The 20,501-nt window shown below is 40.5% G+C and overlaps 1 protein-coding gene across 1 annotated transcript in view; it reads left to right on the top strand.

Moving 5' to 3' along the window:
* The window catches only part of mical2b (microtubule associated monooxygenase, calponin and LIM domain containing 2b), a 74,775-nt gene that overhangs the window by 6,516 nt on the left and 47,758 nt on the right, over positions 1-20,501 (top strand). Inside the window, exons 2-3 of the mRNA XM_087844101.1 lie at positions 17,761-18,142; positions 19,258-19,465. Coding sequence (XP_087700227.1) covers positions 17,846-18,142; positions 19,258-19,465 — 505 coding nt within the window. The 5' untranslated portion in view covers positions 17,761-17,845. The remainder of the gene's footprint in view (positions 1-17,760; positions 18,143-19,257; positions 19,466-20,501) is intronic.

The following is a 20,501-nucleotide window of genomic DNA, read 5'->3' as shown; positions in this document are numbered from 1 at the left end:
ACCATCCGGTCACCTTTTCTGTGTCACACAAAGACACAGCAGGTGGAACCAAAGATCTCAAATTTGGACTCATCAGACCAAAGCACAGGTTTCCATTGGTCTAATGTCGATTCCTTGTGTTTCTTGGCCCAAATAAATCTCATCTGCTTGGTGCTTTTCCTTAGTCTTGGTTTCTTAGCAGCTATTTGACCATAAAGTCTCCTCTGAACAGTTGATGTAGAGATGTGTCTGCTACTGGAGCTCTGTGTGCCATTTATCTGGGCTCTAATCTGAGGTGCTGTTAGCTTGTGATTTCTGAGGCTGGTGACTCTGAATTTATCCTCAGCAGCAGAGGGGACTCTGGGTCTTCCTTTCTTGGATCGGTCCTCATGTGAGCCAGTTTCGTCCTAGTGCTTGATGGTTTTTGCAACTGCACTTGGGGACAAGGTTAGAGTTTTAGTAATTTTCTGACTGACTGACCTTCAGTTGTTAAAGTAATGATGGACTGTCATTTCTCTTTACTTAGCTGATTGGTTCTCGCCAATAAATTCTAACAGTTGTCAAATAGGGCTGTTGGCTGTGTACCAACCTGACTTCTCCACAACACAACTGATGGTCCCAACCCCAATAAGAAGGCAGGAAATTCCACAAATATACTATTTGGTGTACAAATAACAAAAGTAATATTATGGTAAATATATAAATGTGTTCTTTGGTTCCCAACTTTTGACACAAACTTTTGACTGACTTGTGTGTACTAATTTACTTGAAGGCGCTTCTGTTTATTTTTTAGCAGCTAAAGTTTTACTTGAAGCAGGCTTGTGTTGGGAAAGGGATTTTTAATTCTCCATGTGCGATTACTTTATGTAATTCTTTACTTGATGCTCCCCCGACCAATGCAAAGAAACTCCTTATTTTGAAACCTTTTCACAACATGGTAAATTCATGTTGTGACATTACGTATTTGCTCTTTATTTGTGGGATTGTCCACCGGCAGAATTTCCAGTGTTGTGTTGTCTTGTGTTGTGTTGTGATGGACATGGCCAACTTGAAGCCACCCACTTGATTTAAGCTGTTGGTTTTTGGTGTTTTGAACAAGACTGCACAAGCCTGAGGCGGTTCCTGAGAAACAAAGTACAGCCCACATTGGCTAATATGTCTGACACATTGTTAGCTGGTTAATCTTCCTTTCTGTGTCCACAATTTACAAAATGGCATGCATTCATGATTCTTTAATTACTTAAAACCGTTGATTTAGCCCTTAAACTTATCAGGAAAGTATTAACTAAGCGAGCTAGACAAACGGCCGTTTCTCAGACTTCTTCTGACGAAGTCTTTTTTGGAGTCGCCCCCTGCTGGCCATTAAAAAGAATGCAGGTTTGGAGGCACTTCCATGTAAGCTTCACACTTCAGACCTTCTGTGCTTGTGTAGTGGACTATATCAGTCGTTAGTGCTCTGACTATCAAAGAGCACAATCTGCTGCAGTCGGTGAAAACATTCATTAGATGTGTCGTGTCTTCTTCAGATAGCAGTTGAGTGTTGAGCGCAGCTTCAGTTGCGAGGTGGGACTTGCATAGAGTTGTTTTTCCAGCACATCTCAGTGTTGATCAGATTGAGATCTTTTTGGTTTTCACGCAGTTCTTGAGCAAGTTTTGCTGTTGTGATGCACGCTGAATTACACTGCCACCTGGTCTGACACAAAGCTTGTGCAATCATCAACATCCACATGAATGCAGGTTTACCAGCTGAACTCACTTAGCTTAGCTCATCACATCACAGGGTTTCCCCTTTTGAGACAAGTGCTGTATAAATACTACAGTTTACACTCTGTAAACTCCCTGCTATTGTTGGCGCTTCTGCTGCTGGGCATATTTCTGACATGTTCCATCATGTAAATTGATCAAGTATCTGTGTAAGATTCCACACCGAGGAATAATTGCTGCTGATCTCGTTTACAGTCATTCTTTTAGAAGATAGGAGGAAGAAGAAGGTAAATAAAAGTCAGATTAGCTGAAGCTGAATTGTTTGCATGGCTTTCAGTCGTCCCATAAGACTGGAAAACACTCCATAACAAAGGGCCGTTTCCTGCTACTACCTTCGGCCACCTTTGTGTTGTTCCTTGTCAATAAAGCACCTGATGTAGCAGAACATGTTGCGATGCTTCTGGTCTCAGCAATCCCAATTTAGGCAATTTAGGTCGCTAAGACTTTCCTTTTACAGTCAGATTAGTTTTATTGCTGTTTACTGAGTGTTCGAACACTCCCCTGTTGTTCTGTGCAACCTTTGTACCAAAGAAGACTAACAACACGATGCCCTTATTAGTAGATTGTATGTACAGAAACAAACCCATTGCGGTATAGTAAATCCCTAAAAGGAAATTTCAGCTCTTCAAATTAAACTCTGAAAATTGACTGGCGGTTGAATACAGACTTTGTTATCTTGGTCCTGATATATATCCCTGTTAAGTCTGAAGAGCAGAACTCATTCAGAGTTCTCGGACCATCACTTCATGGTATGTACAAAATGTAACATGTTAACACTGAATAACAGCTTTTGAGTTTTAATCAGCTCTAAAGAATCGGCTCTTTTGTACTGAAACACTGAAGTAAAAGTAAACAAGTAAATCATGTGGATTATGTAGTAGTTGGTTACTGCTGCTGGGTATTATCTCAGTGCTTCATTCACATGCAGACGCAGTCTACCTTTGTAAGATTTTAGGTGGCTTGAAAAAGATTTCCTTTAAAATATCTCTGTGCATCTTTTTAAAGAGATTAGAAAATAGTTATTTGCATTTTCAGAGATTTTTCGCTCCTGACTTAAAGTCTAAATCTTTGCAGTTTTTTGCAAAAACATTTTCTGTGTTTTGGTCTGTTAGTAGTTTGCAAAGTGCGACGATGGAACTAACCCATCGGCCTGAGTTTGAGAGCAGGTGTTATCTGATTTTGGTTTGTGACTTTGCTTTTTCTGTACATGTGAATCTGGAGGGATTTGCATGCATTTGAATTGTGGATATTTGGAGCTTTCAGCTGCCTTATTTACATGTGACGAGCCAGACTGGATGCAAATCTTACTTCCTTTTTCTTCCTTACGTAGTTCCTTTTTTCATCTGTAAGGAGAAGAGGGAACAGTGATGGGTCTGATTGTATTCATGTTTTTTTCCTGAATGCTTTTGGTCGTATATCTGGGTTTTTTTTGGTTTTTTGTTTAAATTCACTGAGACTTCCTAAAACTTCACAATCCTCTGAGCCTAACAGTCTGCTGGACTCCTATATGATTTTCTTTTTTTGTGGCACTTTGTTATCCTGCTTTCAGTTTGTAACTCTGTATTTGTTTCAGTCAGCAGCAGTTTCTGTGAAACTTGAAATGCTATATGACTGAACTTTACCGTCACGGAAGTTATGCTGTAAAAGTTCAGCTGTATCCTTGGAGCTGGAAGGGCAACAAAATTTGTCAAACGGGCCAAAAATGCATGAATAAATGTGTAGAGATGCAATTATTATTGAGCAGAACTGAGTTCAGCTTCTTTGTATGGCACTCCACAGTACTCCCAGTTCCTCATGTGGCCCCTCTGCTTTATGCTCAGTATTGGTTTCATTGTGGTAACTTATAGAAGTGAAATTCTTAAGCTGTGATAAGCGTGTGTATGATATCTCCAGAAACACAGTTCTTAGTATCTCTGACTCATGTGGCCTGGACAGTATTAAAATACAATACTTAAGGAGGACACTGGGGAATGTAAGAAGTTCTGAGATGCAACAGGAAGCAGTAGCTTCAGATGTGCCGTTATAAACCTGAAAATGTAACACACTTTTCTTACTGGTGAGTCTCTCTTTTAGTAAATCTGGTAAGAAAACTATTGTATTGGAACAAGCTCAATAATTGTTTTGATATTCTTTTAGAATACATTCTTGTTAATTTGCTCATTGTCAATCAAACTCGCTGCAACACAGGATTGTGTAATCATGTATCCCCTGACGTCTGTGGGCTTCATGTAGGTGAGGAATGCAAACATGGCAGTGAGGGGTCAGGTGTTATCCTGTACAGTTATTGGTCTGACTGACAGAACGCACATGCTCAAGATCACAGTTGGAACTTGAGAGCTGTCGACTGTGTGCTAGGATATGTGTCAACCTCATTGTTCTTCCTGTGGTTGTCCTTGGAAGGTTGTGAAATTTCAGGTATAAAACACAGACTGTACATAAAAGATGGATGTACCAGAAACTCAAACAGTGGGAGATGATTCAGTACAACGTAATGTTGCACAGGGTAAATGGACTGCTACTAATTTTTAAGTGTGTGTTGATAGCTCTGCATGCAGTAGGACAGTGCTTGTTGAGAGCACAGATTTAAATTGAACCCTTTTAACCCTTTAATTAGTGTGCACCAATATCAGTAAATCTGTTACATCATCAAATCAAAATCAAATCAAATTTTTTTTATATAGCACATATTAAAACAACAGTGTTGACCACAGTGCTTCAGTCAGTAAAAGCATAAGGCAGTTAAAACAAACAATAAAAGAGGACAACAAACAATAGGTAACAACACAACAAGCTAGACCAGCCAACTAGACAGAATCAAAAGCCAAAGTAAAAAAATAAGTTTTAAGATGTGATTTAAAAGACTGGATAGACTCGGCAGTACGAATATGAACAGGAAGGTTATTCCAGAGTCTGGGTGCCACGGATGCAAAGGCCCGGTCACCTCTCGACTTCATTCGAGTCCTAGGTTGTGCTAGGAGCCTGTGATTGGACGATCTAAGTGCTCTGTTGGGATTCTATGAGTGGAGTAGTTCAGAAAGATAGCTGGGCGCTAAATTATTCAGAATATTAAAAGTGAACAAAAGAATTTTAAAATCTATACGATATTTAACAGGGAGCCAATGTAATTTGGCTAAAATTGGAGTTATGTGTTCATGGATTCTCGTACAAGTTAAAAGACGCGCAGCTGCATTTTGAATTAACTGAAGCCGGCAAAGAGAGGAGTGTTGGAGGCCCGAGTAGAGGGAGTTACAGTAGTCCAATCAGGATGTAATAAATGCGTGGATAAGCTTTTCAAGGTCCTTTAAAGGAAGGAACGGCTTTGCTTTGGAAATCATCATAACATTTGCTTGGTTCTTTATTCCTTTGTTTAATTGCTTTATTGATTTTTTTTTTTTCCCCCATTTTCTATGATAAAATGGTTAACAGGAAGAGTTGTCTAATAAAGTACATACACTAGCATAATAGTTGTAGTGTTAGGCTTTTGTCTAATTAAAAAAGTGAAGAAGGATCATAGCTTTTGCTTTATTTTTCAGCTTTGGAGGTGGGCACTTAAAGCCTCAAGTGGCCATTCTAGGATCGAATGTTTTTGGCACTTCTGGCTTAATTTTGTAGGCCTCAGAGTTGTTGCTTGGTGTACATTTGAAATTACATGTATGACTTACCCAATGGCAGATCACATGATCCAAGTTGCAGCAGAATCTCCAGTATCTCCATGTGTCTTTGTTAAGGAGCTTAACAATATAAAACTTTAGCTTAATTTAACTCATTTTACACTTGCAGGTCTACTTGCACAAATGCACAAATACCTTTTTGCCTGCATCCTGTACTTTTACATAATGACCCACTTCACTGCGTCTGCCACCCAGGGGATACCAAATATGTAGCTGACGAAGAGTTTGGCCCCCCTTTGAGCTCCTTATCTGTACGTTAAGTATGGGTGTGTCGTTTTCAGATGTGGGCTTAACTGATGTGCCTATAAGATATTGTCTCTGTGAAAGGCATTTAGCAGCGTGAGCAGCAATGACTTTGTATGTTTCTTTAGTTCTTCAGAAAGCATCTGCTGAGTGAGATTAAAGAATAAAATGAAAATCTAAAACAACTTCTTACTATGGGACAAGTCTGAACTGCGCACACACATTATTGTGTCTCCTTGTTAGCTGTCTCATGTCTCTTGTGCAAATTTGTCTGTTTTTGTCCTAATGGCAATAATGTGAGGCCACGTAATAAAAAGAACTCAACAAAAGATGGTAACCCTTTGATGTTAGCGTCCTATGTGCTACAGTAGCTCACCTTCTACTAGCTGGTGCACTGCTCTGTTGCAGCTACACAATTTATGGATGCATCTTGCTAGCGTTAGCTGATAACTAAATATGGACCCTTCTGGCTCCAAAAAGGTGAAAATGCTGATGTTGAGACTTCTAACTGCAGATTCCAAACACAATGAGTGATTTTTGCAGTGGCTATGTCCAGCTTTTATTTACAGTCTTTTCATGATGCACCAGGTAGTTAGGAAGTAGGTGTCAGGGACTGGGTGCTACACAGATGAATGTGTAAATTATACTCACTGTCATTTTGTTTTCCTTATTATATTAGGGATGATGATGATAATTAATAATAATGGATTGCATTTGTATAGCGCTTTTGGCGAGGCTGCCATATCGCGCCATCGGCCCCTCTGGCCATCACCAGTAGGCAACGGGTGAAGTGTCTTGCCCAAGGACACAATGACCAAGACTGTCCAAGCCGGGGCTCAAACCGGCAACCTTCCGATTACAAGGCGAACTGCCAACTCTTGTTAGGAATCTGGAAAAAGGAGGAAATGAGTTGAAATTCCAGCTGAAGCAAAATTATATTTTTAAGAAATTAGAGTGCAACAAGTTTAAAGGGCAGCTGATAAATTTATGTGGACATAAATGTGGACAGCAATGAAATGAAAATGATAATTTCTTTTGTCCTTAGGTCAGGGGACTGATGTGATGAGGGGTCTATTTTCATTGGAGCAATTGTTATCATGATGGATTCAATCTGTTGATCTTACAGCAGCGATTTAGGCTAACAATGGACTAGAAATACAGAAGGCTGTGAGTGGTTCATAGGCGGAAGAAGGGAAATTGTTTTCCTTGTGAAATTGTCCTTAAAGTCTTATGTAGTCAGAAGGTTGAGCTCAGAGTTCTTACTATATGAATGGCTAGAAATACTAATACTAAATGATACTAATGTAAGCCTATTGCAGTTGGATCCAGGAAGCCTGCAATAAATCAAATCTTCATCTGGAGGTTTTATTGACACGGTTTAGTGTGGTCATTTTAATGGCTTTAGCTTGTGTGTCTCTTGAACTGTAATATTTTAAGAGGTGTTTGTCCTTTCATTATTTAATTTTCACTCATTTGTGATCATTTTGTGCTAGTGTAGTGTCTGATGCAGTCACTTTTTGTGTGATGCGTCTCTGAGAAGACAGCAGCTCCACACGTTCCAGCTGTTCATATTTCCTGTTTTCATAACCAATCCCTGCTGCTGTCTCCTGGCCAAGTCCTGCACTCCAATCGGATTCAAATTCCATAAATTTCAGTTCTCTGAACTCTACACTCCCAGTTTGTGTTTTTCCATGTCTTTTCTCGCTCTGTTTTGGCATCCAGTCTGTCTGGGTAGAAACGTGTTGACTCGGCTCTCTCAGAGCACTCTTGGACAGGCCATTAACTTCACACAACTACAGTTCTGTTACGTGGCAAGTAATTAATTTTTTTCAAACAAAGTCTTGTGACCTACAACTGAAAAGCTTTTACACTGTTTGTGGCAGATTATTAAAATAGGCTTGAACACCTCATCTGTCATTCAGGGTTGGAGACTGGGTTCAATATACATCTTTGTCATTCTACCAGTGAGTTTCCAATTAATCTTTTGTTGTCATTCAGAGGTCAGTTTCAAAAAGCATAAAATGTAAACGTCTACTTTTGGTTTCTGTGAATATCCTATTCCACAAAAACACAAACTCTTTGTTCCCAAGGGTGGGAGGGAATAAAGCTTCCTGGAAATATTTTATTTGCAAATTACTTTGTGATGAATAAATAATGGCTCGATATATTTAGCTGCCTCTCCAGTGAAACTCTTATGTTGAAAACAAACCCCGACTGCAGCCGGCCACAGCGGTCATGTTCTGCTCCATAGTTTTGATAATCGGGATCGGTTCTCCCCCTGATGCAGGTTCTGGGTTCTAGTTCGAGTCTTAACATAAGACAAGCTCTGCTCTTGAGTTATACTTAGGACTGCTAGACAATAAAACTTTCAAAATAAAAGCAAAAGCACTGTCTCTTTGTAAACTGACCACAAATGGTGTCATTCTCTGACAGATTTTTATTTTTTAGAGTACAACAACAAAACCACACAATCGATTAGCTGCCAAATGTGCCACTTGGGTTGCCTGCCCAGGTAAAATCTGTTGCATACACCAGCATTACTGCTACACCACTAAACTATAATGGGTAACGCCAGAAGTACAGATGTTAATTAGTCCTTTAGTCTAGGGCTGCACGATTAATCGTTAGAAAATCGCGATCTCAATTCATACTTATGTGCGATCTCATTTCCAAATGACAACGATTTAAAAAAAATAAAAAAAATAAATATCCGGGACGTAATCTGCATGAAAACAAGCGCTCACTCTTCCTGCTCAACAAATGACAAGGGCGGAGCCTTATACCACGTGATACAGAAGCTGTGCCGTGTGATGCTAAAATTAGCAGGGAAAAAACAACGGGGAGCACGTCAGGGATGACGAGAAAGTGACAGGAGAAAATCCGTCCCGGTCAACCACCCAAACATCAATAACGGGAACCTTATACAGCGCTTCCCTATACCCGTCGAACTCCCGCAGGCACAAATAAATTACGGAGGCTATTACTTATCACCTGACCAAAGATATGGCTCCATCAACACTGTGCAAAACGAGGGATTTAGGAAAATGATCAACATCCTAGACAAACGCTACGCAGTGCCGTCCCGCAACTATTTTTCTATTGTTGCACTACCTGCTCTATACACGCAGTGTCGAGCAACGGTGGAGACGGAATTTCAAGCAGTACAACATTTTGCAGCAACGACAAATGTGAGACATTTGTTGTTTTTATGTTTATTTATCGTTTTTATGTTCAGTCTCAACTGTTACGAAGTTGATGTGCAGTTAATAAGCGCAATAAATATTTATACTGGAAAAGAAAATCGTGAGAGAATCGTGATCTCAATTCTAAGCAAAAAAAAAAAATCGTGATTCTCATTTTATGCGAAATCGTGCAGCCCTACTTTAGTCTGTGTCCAACAAAATTTCAGTAGATGATCCCCTCAGATTGAGCGTGCAGCACAAAACTTATAATGTAAAACAAATGAAAGCAGACAGTGTTACATTCAGAATACCTGACCCACAGTCGGTGAGTTTTCATGGTAGATAACTTTATTCATCTATCAGATGTGTTCTGCTCTAAACACAAGTACGGGTAGCTTTACTTTCTCTGGATCTTATATTTGCATCTAGATCAGTGGTTCTTAACCTTGTTGGAGGCACCGAACCCCACCAGTTTTATATACGCATTCACTGAACCCCTCTTTAGTGAAAAATAAAATATGATTTTTTTTTCAGATTCAAGACATAGATATGTTTTTTATTGGTGCACAAAATGAGCCGTGCACGTCACGGTGGAGGCTCTGCCGAACCCCTGAGACCGACTCGCCGAACCCCTAGGGTTCGATTGAACCCAGGTTAAGAACCACTGATCTAGATGCTTTTTAATTTAGTAACTATACTCGCAGGACTAGTTTGAGCTGCTGCAGCTGCTGCAGTTGCTGAGCTAACTCACTGACTCACCAAGTGACCGATTTCGACTCAAACGTTTCTTTCCACAGTTTTCCACCTTTGCTCGACATTTGTTTTGTTACAATAATTTGATATTAACTAGAAAAATCATGCTCTCTGAATTTAGAGACTGGAGGATGATTATAAGGAGCATGACTTGCAGCTGAGGTCAGTATCCTAAAACTTGGCTATTTAGGCTGCAAAAGCTCAGTCCCTTTTTATAATAATACAGTTATTGACTGTGCCAGCTGCTTGACCGAGCAAGTCCTCAAACTCTAAGACTATTTCAGATTTATAAAAAATACGTGACAGTGTCCACAAATCCTTCAAACTGAAAGTTGATCATTGATCAATCAAAAAAAATCATTTCTATAAGTTAAAAGCTTTAATCTACTGTCAGTGCTCTTTATAGTTATTCCTCCACATGAATGTAGGATTCTGTGCAATGAAACATAAAGTAGTATACAGCTTTGCATTACATTTACAAATGACCACCAGTGTTGTAACTTTTGGGAGCGTTTCATCTTATAAATCCAGAAAGTAGCCAGTTCTTCAAAGTATGTGACGTATGGAAGATGCTCATCTGTACCATAGATCGTGGTATTAGTCACATGGGAAAGAGCAATGTGTACTTTGTATTGTTTTAAATGAACTGTGAGAAGTGTTACAGATCACACGTTTTCCAAAGGATACAAAGGAAAACTGAGAGTCAGCAAGTGCAGTTATAATGGGTAATGACGTGTTGTCATTGTGAATGAAGCGTTGCTTTGTTTGAAGTCCAGGGACACATTTCTCCTGCTCTACTTGTCACCTGTACGCTCCAGTTCTTTGTAACTAAGGGACTTGTTATCTTGTGCAGTTTGCAATCAGGTAAACAGACGTAGCTCTAATCCTGCTCTGATTTCTGACCTCCTTTGACTTCCTGGAGATGTGGATTTGGGAATCCCAAACCCTGGGTGTTGTCTGGGTGTGTCACTTTGAAAGCAGCTGATTTAGCTTGCTGCCAGGATTTATAATGCTGCAACAGCTTTTCTTGAAAGACAAGATTCAGATGAGTACTAAGTGAAGGAAAGCCCTTGATTTTTAACCACACAGATTCCCTCAGGCCTTCTCTGTGCTCACTTTAAATGTCATTACAGAGCCATCTCAGCCCATTTAATGTAATGGACAACCTGTGGATATATATTTATTTTATGCCTGAAATAGTCTCCACAGGTATTGACTTTGTGCATTCATTAACACACAGAACAATCAGTGCCACAATGATAAGTTTATAGGATGCATTTAGTGTTTTTCTATTACTGTAAGAAACAATGGTTATAGTAAAAGCATATAGTTTTTTAGCTTAAGTACATAGTAAAGCCTGGAAAAAAGTAATCATGCAAAATAGTCTTTTTATTTGTGAATGGAACAAATTGTTGTTTAGCTTTGATTGCGCTTTGCCATTAAGACACAGCGTTCACATGAACAGAATCAACTCTTTGGGGTTTCCTTACCTGGATGATTGAGCATGCATCAAGACATTTAACCCACTTTGACAAGTGCAGCTCAAATTATTTTGGTTCTGTCCAAATGGTGGGAAAAAAATAAACTGTGACGTCTCTCCGATACCAACTGCTAAGCAGAGGCTCAAAGAGGGATAGCATTACATTAAACAGATTCCCCCAACACACACGCACTCACACGCTGAGTCAACCCTGACCTACAAAACCAGTTTGAAAAGCAGAAAATGGATTTTAAATTCATTTTAGATTTTTATTTTCTTTCTATGTATGCTTAGTTTGTGCTAAATTAACTTAAAAATAATCTTTCTCTTACTTTGGTCATTGGTGCAGTCTCTCAGTTCACCCTGAGTCTGAAACGAGCTGTTTTAAGCTCCCTTTAAGCCACCTGTCTTCTAACTGGCTGCTGCCTGTAAACAGAGCCTGCTGGGTGGGGCACTATGCGCAGCCAGTGCTGTGTTCCTTAGATAGTTATGATAGGAATACCACTGTCATTGACATCAAAATCTGACATAGAGCCTTTAGATGCAGCTGGTTCTTTTGTCTCAAAGAAACTCTTTAAACGCACATTTCCTTTCTGTAGTTTGCACAAGTGCACATACACATGCCTTTAGCATGTATCAGGATGGCATCACAAACACACAATGTATGCATACGGTGCATAAATAACTATCCATAAGTAGGGATGGGTACCGGTATCTGACATAAACGGTAGTAACCAGACCGAAAAGCAGCGCACATTTCGGTGCTTTTTTTCCTGAGCTATGATACACTTTCTTCTTCCTTACATTTGTATTGGCGGTTAGCAAACAACTGAAAGGTGCATTACCGCCACCAACTGGTATGGAATGATACACTTTAGATTCTAGCCAATCATTTTACGTTTCCGAGGATAGTAGGCGGGTCCAGGTACGTACGTTCTTTTAGAGCAGAGCTACGGATTAAAAATGCCCAAGGCGAAGCGGTCAAAAGTCTGGTTGTACTTCACAGCAAAAGATGCAAACTCAGCAGCCTGCAACAAGTGCTTTAAGCTGATACTGTGATACTGTCAAAGGAGGTAACACCTCAAATCCGATGAAACACCTGGCGATGCATCGCGGGGTTTTTTTAAAGCCGAGAAATGCGCCGTATTTGATAGCTTGCTGCGAGACCTCACACCGTGCACATCTACTGCGGGTGTGGTGCCTGTTATCGGACCCGGAGTTAGCAACATCCCCCAAAAACCCGAAGAGGAGAGTCCTGGCCCCTAGCCCTGCCAGTGTAGCAGAAATGATGAGGATGATGATGCAGCAGCAGCCGTTCTTCTCTGCGTGAGTAGCTTAATGTTGTTCGTGTGTAATTTACGTTGAGTAGGCTAACCACGTTATTACATTAATGTATGTAAGGTGAACTAGCAAACATCATCATAGTTACATGCGGCTGTCTTCTTGTTTGATGGCAGATACTCCCTTCACCCTAGCCAAAAAGGCTAAAATGACCAAAGAAAAAGTGGAAAACAGTTAAACATGAGAGGTTTTTGGACAAAGTTTGTGTTTTTTCCATTGTTTAAGCACTGCTTCCAGCCAAGAGTGATACCATATTTGCCCTATAGCTGCAGAAAAGGCTAACATTGTTTTCTTTAAAAAAAAAAAAAACCCAGCTGAACATGAGAGGTTTTTGGGCCAATTTTGTGTTTTCCATTCTTTAAGCACCGGTTTGAGCACCGTTTAAGCACCGGCACCATTTCAAAAGTACCGGTTTGGCACCGGTATCGGATAAAACCTAAACGATACCCATCCCTATCCATAAGTGATCTAGCCTTGTGTTGCTTCTGAAGTGTTCTTGTATTTCATATCACATCATCACTGTTTGATACCCGACACAACTAAAATGACTAACCTAATTAAAAGGTCACTCATTCAAGTACTCAGGAATAGAAATGTACAGTGTATGAATGCTTGGTGTCAATAGACTTGGACGGGTGTGTGGAGGGCCTGTTGGGTACAGGTTCCACTTACAGGGAGGTGAGACTTGGAGGCCCAAATTGCATTCATTTAAGTGCATGCTGCATAAAATAGGAACACGATACTTCAGTATGACCTTGCACCGTAAACTTTATTCCTCTTGCTGTAGGAGGAAAAAGCATTAAAAAAGCTGCAGACATTCATCTGTTGCGTTAGTTTGTGACTCGGCTGAAACAGGCCTTGAAATGCAGGCTGATATGGATATACTGTGAGACAGAAGAGAGCTTGGAAGGCGATACAAAGCAAACCACTTCCTCTATCATGCTTCCCAGAATGCACCCTGCCAGATGTGGTTATATACAGTAGTAGCACAGCTTCCAAGGTTAGGACTTTTCCCATAACCCTCCAGCTCTGTGAATCTCAACACACACATTACTATATTTTTCTCCTGACCCAGCTGGTCAGTGGGCTGACAGTTGGCTTCCGTGCCGTTTTCAGGACGCAGTTTCCAAACACATCCCTCGATATTTTTTTTTATTTGCTCCGAGCCGTGTCTCAGGTTTCCTTTAGAAGTGATATGGAAGGGAGCTTAAATGTGAAACTAGTATGAGTGTTTTGCTAGGCAAACTGCTAAATGCATTCATGTATTATTTCAATTAGATGGGAAAACTGGCAACAAAGCTTCAGAAAACTTTCTCCATTAAAATGGCACGAAGGGTCTAAAGTAAGCATGTGTGAGTGTTTCGGGGGAGGAATAGTAATTGAGACGCTGCTGTGTGCTGCCAAACTGTTCGGTAGCAGAGACCTGAGCCCCCCTTTGGGCCACTCAAGGATTTAAAGGGAAGGTCTGTCTTTCTTGCAGAGTGTGGGGAATGTGACTGGCACAAAGTGAAGGCCCCACCAGGTGTTCTGCTGCATGCACATCCCTTGCCGTGACGCACACTCTCCTGTACAAACACAGATTTTCGTGCGATTCTGTTTCAGGTCTTATGGATGCCGCGTGCTGCGTGCGTAAGCGCGCACGTCGGCTCCCGTCTGTAGTTGAAAGAAATGCGATCCCTCTCGCAGCTCCTCCAGGAAAGCAGATTCCATGACTGTAACGGCGATGCTGAGAGGCTTCCAGCGATTGGGATGTGATACTTTGACAGAGATGTTATCCAGGAACTGGTTTGGCTTTGGCTTCAAATAACACGCAAGCCTGTTTTTGGGATAGTTTGAGACGTATAGAATAAAAAATACTTTTTAATATTAAGGAAATTACAGAGTTGAAGGATATACAAAGAGGTATTAAGCAAAGTAAAATTCTGAAACTTTTAAACTTTTATTTAAAGAGTAGAGATTGAAGCTAGAGATATTTGCGTATTACAGTTTGTTGTGGAGGAAGTAGTGCAAAAAAAGATGTTTGGGGTAATTTAAGATGGTCTGTTCAGCCGAGCAGCTCCAAAGCACGTTCCAACAAAAATAACAGTGTCGGGGGTGTCATGGCGTGGCCAGTGGAGGACTAACAGAAAAGCGATGAGGCCCACAGGAAGTCTGAAAAGCTGATTTCAACCCTGTGCCCTCATACAGATGGAATTACACAGCAAGTAATACAAGAGTTAAACACTGAATAGTTGTTAAATGAGTATTTAGAATCTTTACTTAACAGTTAAATAAAGAAAATAAAGAGTTACAGGCATCTAAATAGTACGAAGCACAACATTTGCATGGCAAAATATGATTTAGTAGACGTAGAAATACAAGTACATTAAAACATTACCTGTAAGTAGTTGAGTGCATGTACTGTTGGATCCTGTGAGTCGGTCCTGCTCATGCTTTCATCCACTGGTGCCGGCCACGTGCCTGGTAGTAGGGATGTAGTTGTGGAGATGAGGGAAGCTTAATTTAGAGTCAATGACTTATCTTAAGCAAGTGACTAGTACTGATTTGAGGATTTATACTCATGCTGATGTTCCCTTGGTGCTTTGCTGAATGCACTAGTCGGCAGTAGGGATTCTCAGCCAGATGTCTTGTCATTTGAAATGTCAAACAGTTGAAGTGAATGTGGTGTGCATGCTTGGAAGTGTTATGTATGCAGGGAAATCAGCTGAAGTGTAGAATTTGACGACTTTTGGCTCTCAAAGCACTGGAATCGCCAAAAATGAAGGCAAGTACATGTTAACTAAAGACAGTATGAGCCTATGTCTCACTGAACATTAGACTTATTAATCATTTAAAAAAATAAAAGTGTGACATCGAAAACAAAGGTCCAGTATTAATGACTGAGATATTAAAGTGAAAATATCATTAATCTTATTTTCAAGCTTCGTATTTTAATTCTCGAACTCCTGAAATTAAAAAAACGAAACTACCGGAAAACTGTCAGAGCGCTCGGTTTAAAACCAGAGCCTTTGGTTCACAGGAACTAGTTTTGCATGCGCTGACCTAGTAATCTGAAACTCTCCATGTTTAACACGAACATCCACCATCCAACAGTACATGTACATGACAAATTTAGCGGCTGCTTTCTTTCAGCGTTGCATTTACATCGACAGTGACGAGGTGGGAGTTTACTTTCCTAAATAGGAACATTTTGTGGTGATTAATTGGTCAGGTTGTGAGAAATGAGTTGAGAAGCATTTCCCAGAAAGCCGTTTATAAGCTTTTACAGGGTGGATGAATGTTCTTCAAACATTGGGATTAAGTTGTTAATATTCACATAATCCATCCTTAAAGAATTGAATAGTGCAGCTATCAATGCTTTTTATGTAAGTAAGTAAGTAAAATTTTATTTATATAGCACATTTCTAGATAAAAGATCACAAAGTGCTTTACAAGGTAAAAAAACAAAAACAGTCCAAAGTTAACAAAATGCAATTTTAAAAAGATGTGTTTTTAGCTGTTTTTTAAAAGTAATCACTGAGTCTGCAGATCTTAAGTTCTGAGGAAGAGAATTCCACAGTCTGGCGGCCACAGTAGCAAAAGCTCTATCACCCTTGGTTTTCAGTCTTGTATACTGAATAACAAGTAGGCCCTGATCACAAGACCTCAGGGACCTACTAGGGGCATAGGGCTGTAAAAGTTCAATGATGTACGCTGGTGCTTGTTCTTGAATAGCCTTAAATGTCAGAACCAGAATCTTAAAATGGACTCTGAATTCAACGGGGAGCCAGTGCAGCTGTATAAGCAATGGTGTTACATGAGAGTATTTCGATGTTTTTGTCAGAAGCCTTACTGCAGCACTTTGGACAATCTGCAGACGCTCCAGGGAGTTTTTGTTTAGACATGTAAACAGTGAATTACAGTAGTCCAATCGTGATGAAATTAATGCATGAATACCAATCTCCAGTTCAGTATGAGATACTATGGGGCTCAATTTAGACATGTTTCTTAAATGATAGAAGCATGACCGAACCAGAGATTTGACGTGGACATCCAGGGTAAGAGCAGAATCAAAGGTTACCCCTAGGTTCCTGATAGACGATTTCACACTTGTTGAAAGAGGACCAAGAGCATTCATTATGTTACATGTCTGTCTGGAGCACATACAAGGACTTCAGTCTTTTCTTCATTAAGTTGGAGGAAGTTGTCAGCCATCCAACCTTTGATGGTTTCTAAGCACACATTTAGAATCTGCAGCTTATATATAGATAGATAGATAGATAGAGCTGGATGTCGTCTGCGTAGCAGTGGTAGCAAATGATGCGACTGTTGACTTCAACAATAGAGACTCATGGATTTGGGACAGAGGATGTCCAGACTTGACATGTGCAGGCTATACTTATAACATCTCTTATGAAACGAACTGTCTCAGGATAAATACTCAGCAGGGAAGTGCTGCTATCTTGATATTTGGTCGTCATCTTCATGCGCTCTTAGTTATGAACATAAATCAGTTTGCACGGTTTAGAAGAAGTGATGTATTCTTCCTTAGCGTTTGCTTTTTCCACATTTTGAGCCTCCCCGAGTTGCTGCTGGCACATAATTATAACTGTGAAAGTGTTTTTCTCTGTATTTCTGCAGCTACAGGGTTTGAGCTGCTCCCATGACTGCTCAGCTGAACCCTCCAAATGCACATGGGGTCATAATCCTATCAGGTAGTCGGGGCAAATATCTTTGTTGCACAGGGGGCAAAAAATATGTTCAGCTTATTAAGACTGTTTGAACTTCACAGGCTTGTCGTTGGCTGGAGGTGGATGTGTAGGCCTGTACGGGGATGTATTGGTAAAGCAGTGCTAGTCCCCGGATACCTCGCGCAGAATGCAGGACATGACACTCGGGCTATATGAGGCAACATGCTGACCTCTGCAATTTATTTTCAGACTCCTTACGTTTGAAACGGGACCTTGCAGGAACTACAAGGGTGTTTCCAGACAGCGATGCAAAATGAATACCTGAAAGATGTCACTGCAGTCGCAAACACGACCAGAAGGGAGCAGGGCATAAGTGCCTCATCTTTTTGTAATTATTATAACAAAGTAATCTCGTCACCTTTGACAAATATCGAAGTCTTTCCTGGCGGTTATTTGTGCATTTATTTTAAAATTGTATTTAAATTAACTTTAATTTCAGAAATCACCAGGATATTAAAACTCTATATATAGAATATCCAGTTAAACCTGGGGAACAAAACAAAACTTTAATTTGCTGACTTTGCACCAAATGATAACCTCACCTTTCCCTCGCTGACAGATATACTTCTGTGAACTCTGTAACAAGTTCTTGGTCTTCTTTCCTTTCTTTTATTCAGCTGAACACTGCACAAATGCTGGGAGTCCCGTGCTGACTGTGTGGAAGGAGAGGATAAAAAAGCGGGAGAGCAAAGGTGGAAGAAAATGATTAAAGGAGACTGGACACACCGGTCATCGATGGGTGAGAAAGAGGACGAGCGTACGGCTCAGGCCAGCCAGCTATTTGAGAACTTTGTCCAGGCATCTACCTGTAAAGGGACTCTGCAGGCTTTCAGCATCCTCTGCAGGCAGTTGGAGCTGGATCCACTGGACCACAGCAACTTCTATAACTCACTGAAGGCGGCAGTCAGCTCCTGGAAAGTCAAAGCCCTTTGGACCAAACTGGACAAGAGAGCTCAGCAAAAGGTCTACAACCAGAATAAGGCCTGCCAAGGCACGAGGGTAAGAAAGACCAAGCACGACTGACCTCTGAAGGTTCTGAAGTGGTTGCGTGATGTTGTTCTGATGGTGTTGAAGGCTGTTGAACGGCAGTAAACACATGATCCAAACTCTGAGGAGCAGAATTGATATAAATCGATGACTGAGATGCACGCAGAAACATTTATTTAGTGTAACCTGTGTTTTTAAGTATTATTTGCTCAAAAACATTATGAAAGTTCACATATGCATTTCACGTGATACAATAAGGATCTCCTATTTGGTATTTTCTGTCACGTGAGTTTTGTCTCGCCATAAACGAATGGATATTCTGAGCACCGTGTTTAACGCAGCATTGGAAAGCTCGTTTCTGAAGGAGAAGATAAGAAGTCTGGAGGGAAATGAGGCCAGAGACTCACAGAGGGGAGATTAAGACAGAAGGGTTGGGTTGGGAGTTGGCCAAAAATAACAGAAACTATTATTTCAGGCTTTTTTTTTTTTTTTTCCAGGAGAAAAATGGTGGGCCTAAGGCTGGGTGGGTGATCTCTCTTTTAAAACTGCATCTATTCTCAAAATGAGGGCAGAGGATTTAGCAGTTTGGGACTTTGTAGAGTTCTGCGAATCTATCGGTTTTTCTTTGTTCTTTTTAATAAGGTAGCCGTTAGAAATGTACCCAAATTGCTGTGCTAATTGTTTGGCTACGTAATTTCCTGTGTAGCTGTAAAATAGCTGCGTGCCGATCTGGAAATGAAGCGCTGACTGCGATTTAAAAAAGAGAGGCGCTGTGCTGCTGCAAGACATTTGAATGATGCTTTCCCACTCCAGCTGCGTACATGGCATATTTGCATTAGGGGTTGAAATTCAGTAGTCAGTAAAGTATATGTTTAAGCTTACATCCTGGTATTTTAGGTGTGTTGAGTGATTCACAACCTGATTGGGTTGAATAACATGCAAGAGAACATTTCAGTTACTGTCTGTTGCCGTTTGCCTTCAGACCTCTCTGTGAACGCCCTTGTTTTATAAGCTAGTGTTAAACGAGCCAGTACAATGACCGTGAGAGTCAGACAGGCAGACGACATGCTGGAGTTGTTCCTGTGTTGCGGTACAGAATCTTAAAACTGAAATCTTCTCCCATTCAGTGTTTGATCATCGGCGGCGGTCCGTGTGGCCTTCGCACGGCCATCGAGCTGACTCTGCTGGGCTGCAAGGTGGTGGTGATTGAAAAAAGAGACACCTTCTCCAGGAACAATGTGCTCCACCTTTGGCCCTACACCATCCACGACCTCAGGGGACTCGGGGCCAAGAAGTTCTACGGAAAGTTCTGCGCCGGCGCCATCGACCACATCAGTGAGCGTGCACACATCATTTGTCTCCTTTTTTTTAAAGCTTTGATGATAATCTGCCAAAAAACAGCACAGAAGACTGAAAGTTAAACTGTGACACACATTCTTTGATTTTTAGCTCTAGGAAGGAAGACTCATCCTAATTCCTTTCAAATGGCTCCAATTTATGATTGAATAATTCATCTGCTTGTAAAGTTATTTACTGACTAGGTTCTAAATGGTTGTAATAGGAAACAAAACATGAGTCCCATGGTATCTTGATAATATAGTCATGAAACAATCTCATTTGAGACATAAAAAAAATTAATTAAAATTCAGTTGCTCTGCCTGTCTGAAATTTTATTAAGCTATAATAATATTTTGGGAAATTTTCCATCTTTTATCTCTTAATGTGGTTTTTGTGAGTGTAAGTTGGTACCATCCTTTAGCCCAGAGGAAGTTGCTACTTTCTCCACTCTGTGTGTGTAAGGGGTGGGGCACACATGCACAGACATTAGTGGATGCCCAGGGTTCTTACACCTTAGTCCAGGGGTAGGCAACTCCAGGCCTCGAGTGCCGGTATCCTGCAGGTTTTAGATCTCACCCTGGGTCAACACACCTGAATCAAATGATAAGTTCATTACCAGGCCTCTGGAGAACTTCAGGACATGTTGAGGAAGTAATTTAGCCATTTAAATCAGCTGTGTTGGATCAAGGACACATCTAAAACCTGCAGGACACCGGCACTCGAGGCCTGGAGTTGCCACCCCTGCCTTAGTCTTAACTACACGTGAATTTCTTATGCCAGCTGAAGAGGTGTCAGATTATAAAACAAGTCTGGCAAAAGTTCTACGTTATAGAACATTTAATCGCTCTGAAAAACTTCTAATATTGGTTTGATTTTTTTTTTTTTAATGTAATGTATTCATTCTAATCAGATTTTTTTAAATTCTAATTTCATTTCTAATGTTATTTGTTTGTAGCGGTATCTTTGATTTCTTGCATGTGATGCGTTTGAAGCACATTTGTAAAAATAAAATGGGCTGTAAAGTCCTCAGAGT

The sequence above is a fragment of the Neolamprologus brichardi genome, chromosome 7 (assembly GCF_056152115.1).
Source record: "Neolamprologus brichardi isolate AB-2024 chromosome 7, ASM5615211v1, whole genome shotgun sequence".
Lineage (NCBI taxonomy): Eukaryota > Metazoa > Chordata > Actinopteri > Cichliformes > Cichlidae > Neolamprologus > Neolamprologus brichardi.
The sequence above is the reverse complement of the archived record's forward strand: the minus strand, read 5'-3'. Positions and strand labels throughout refer to the sequence as shown.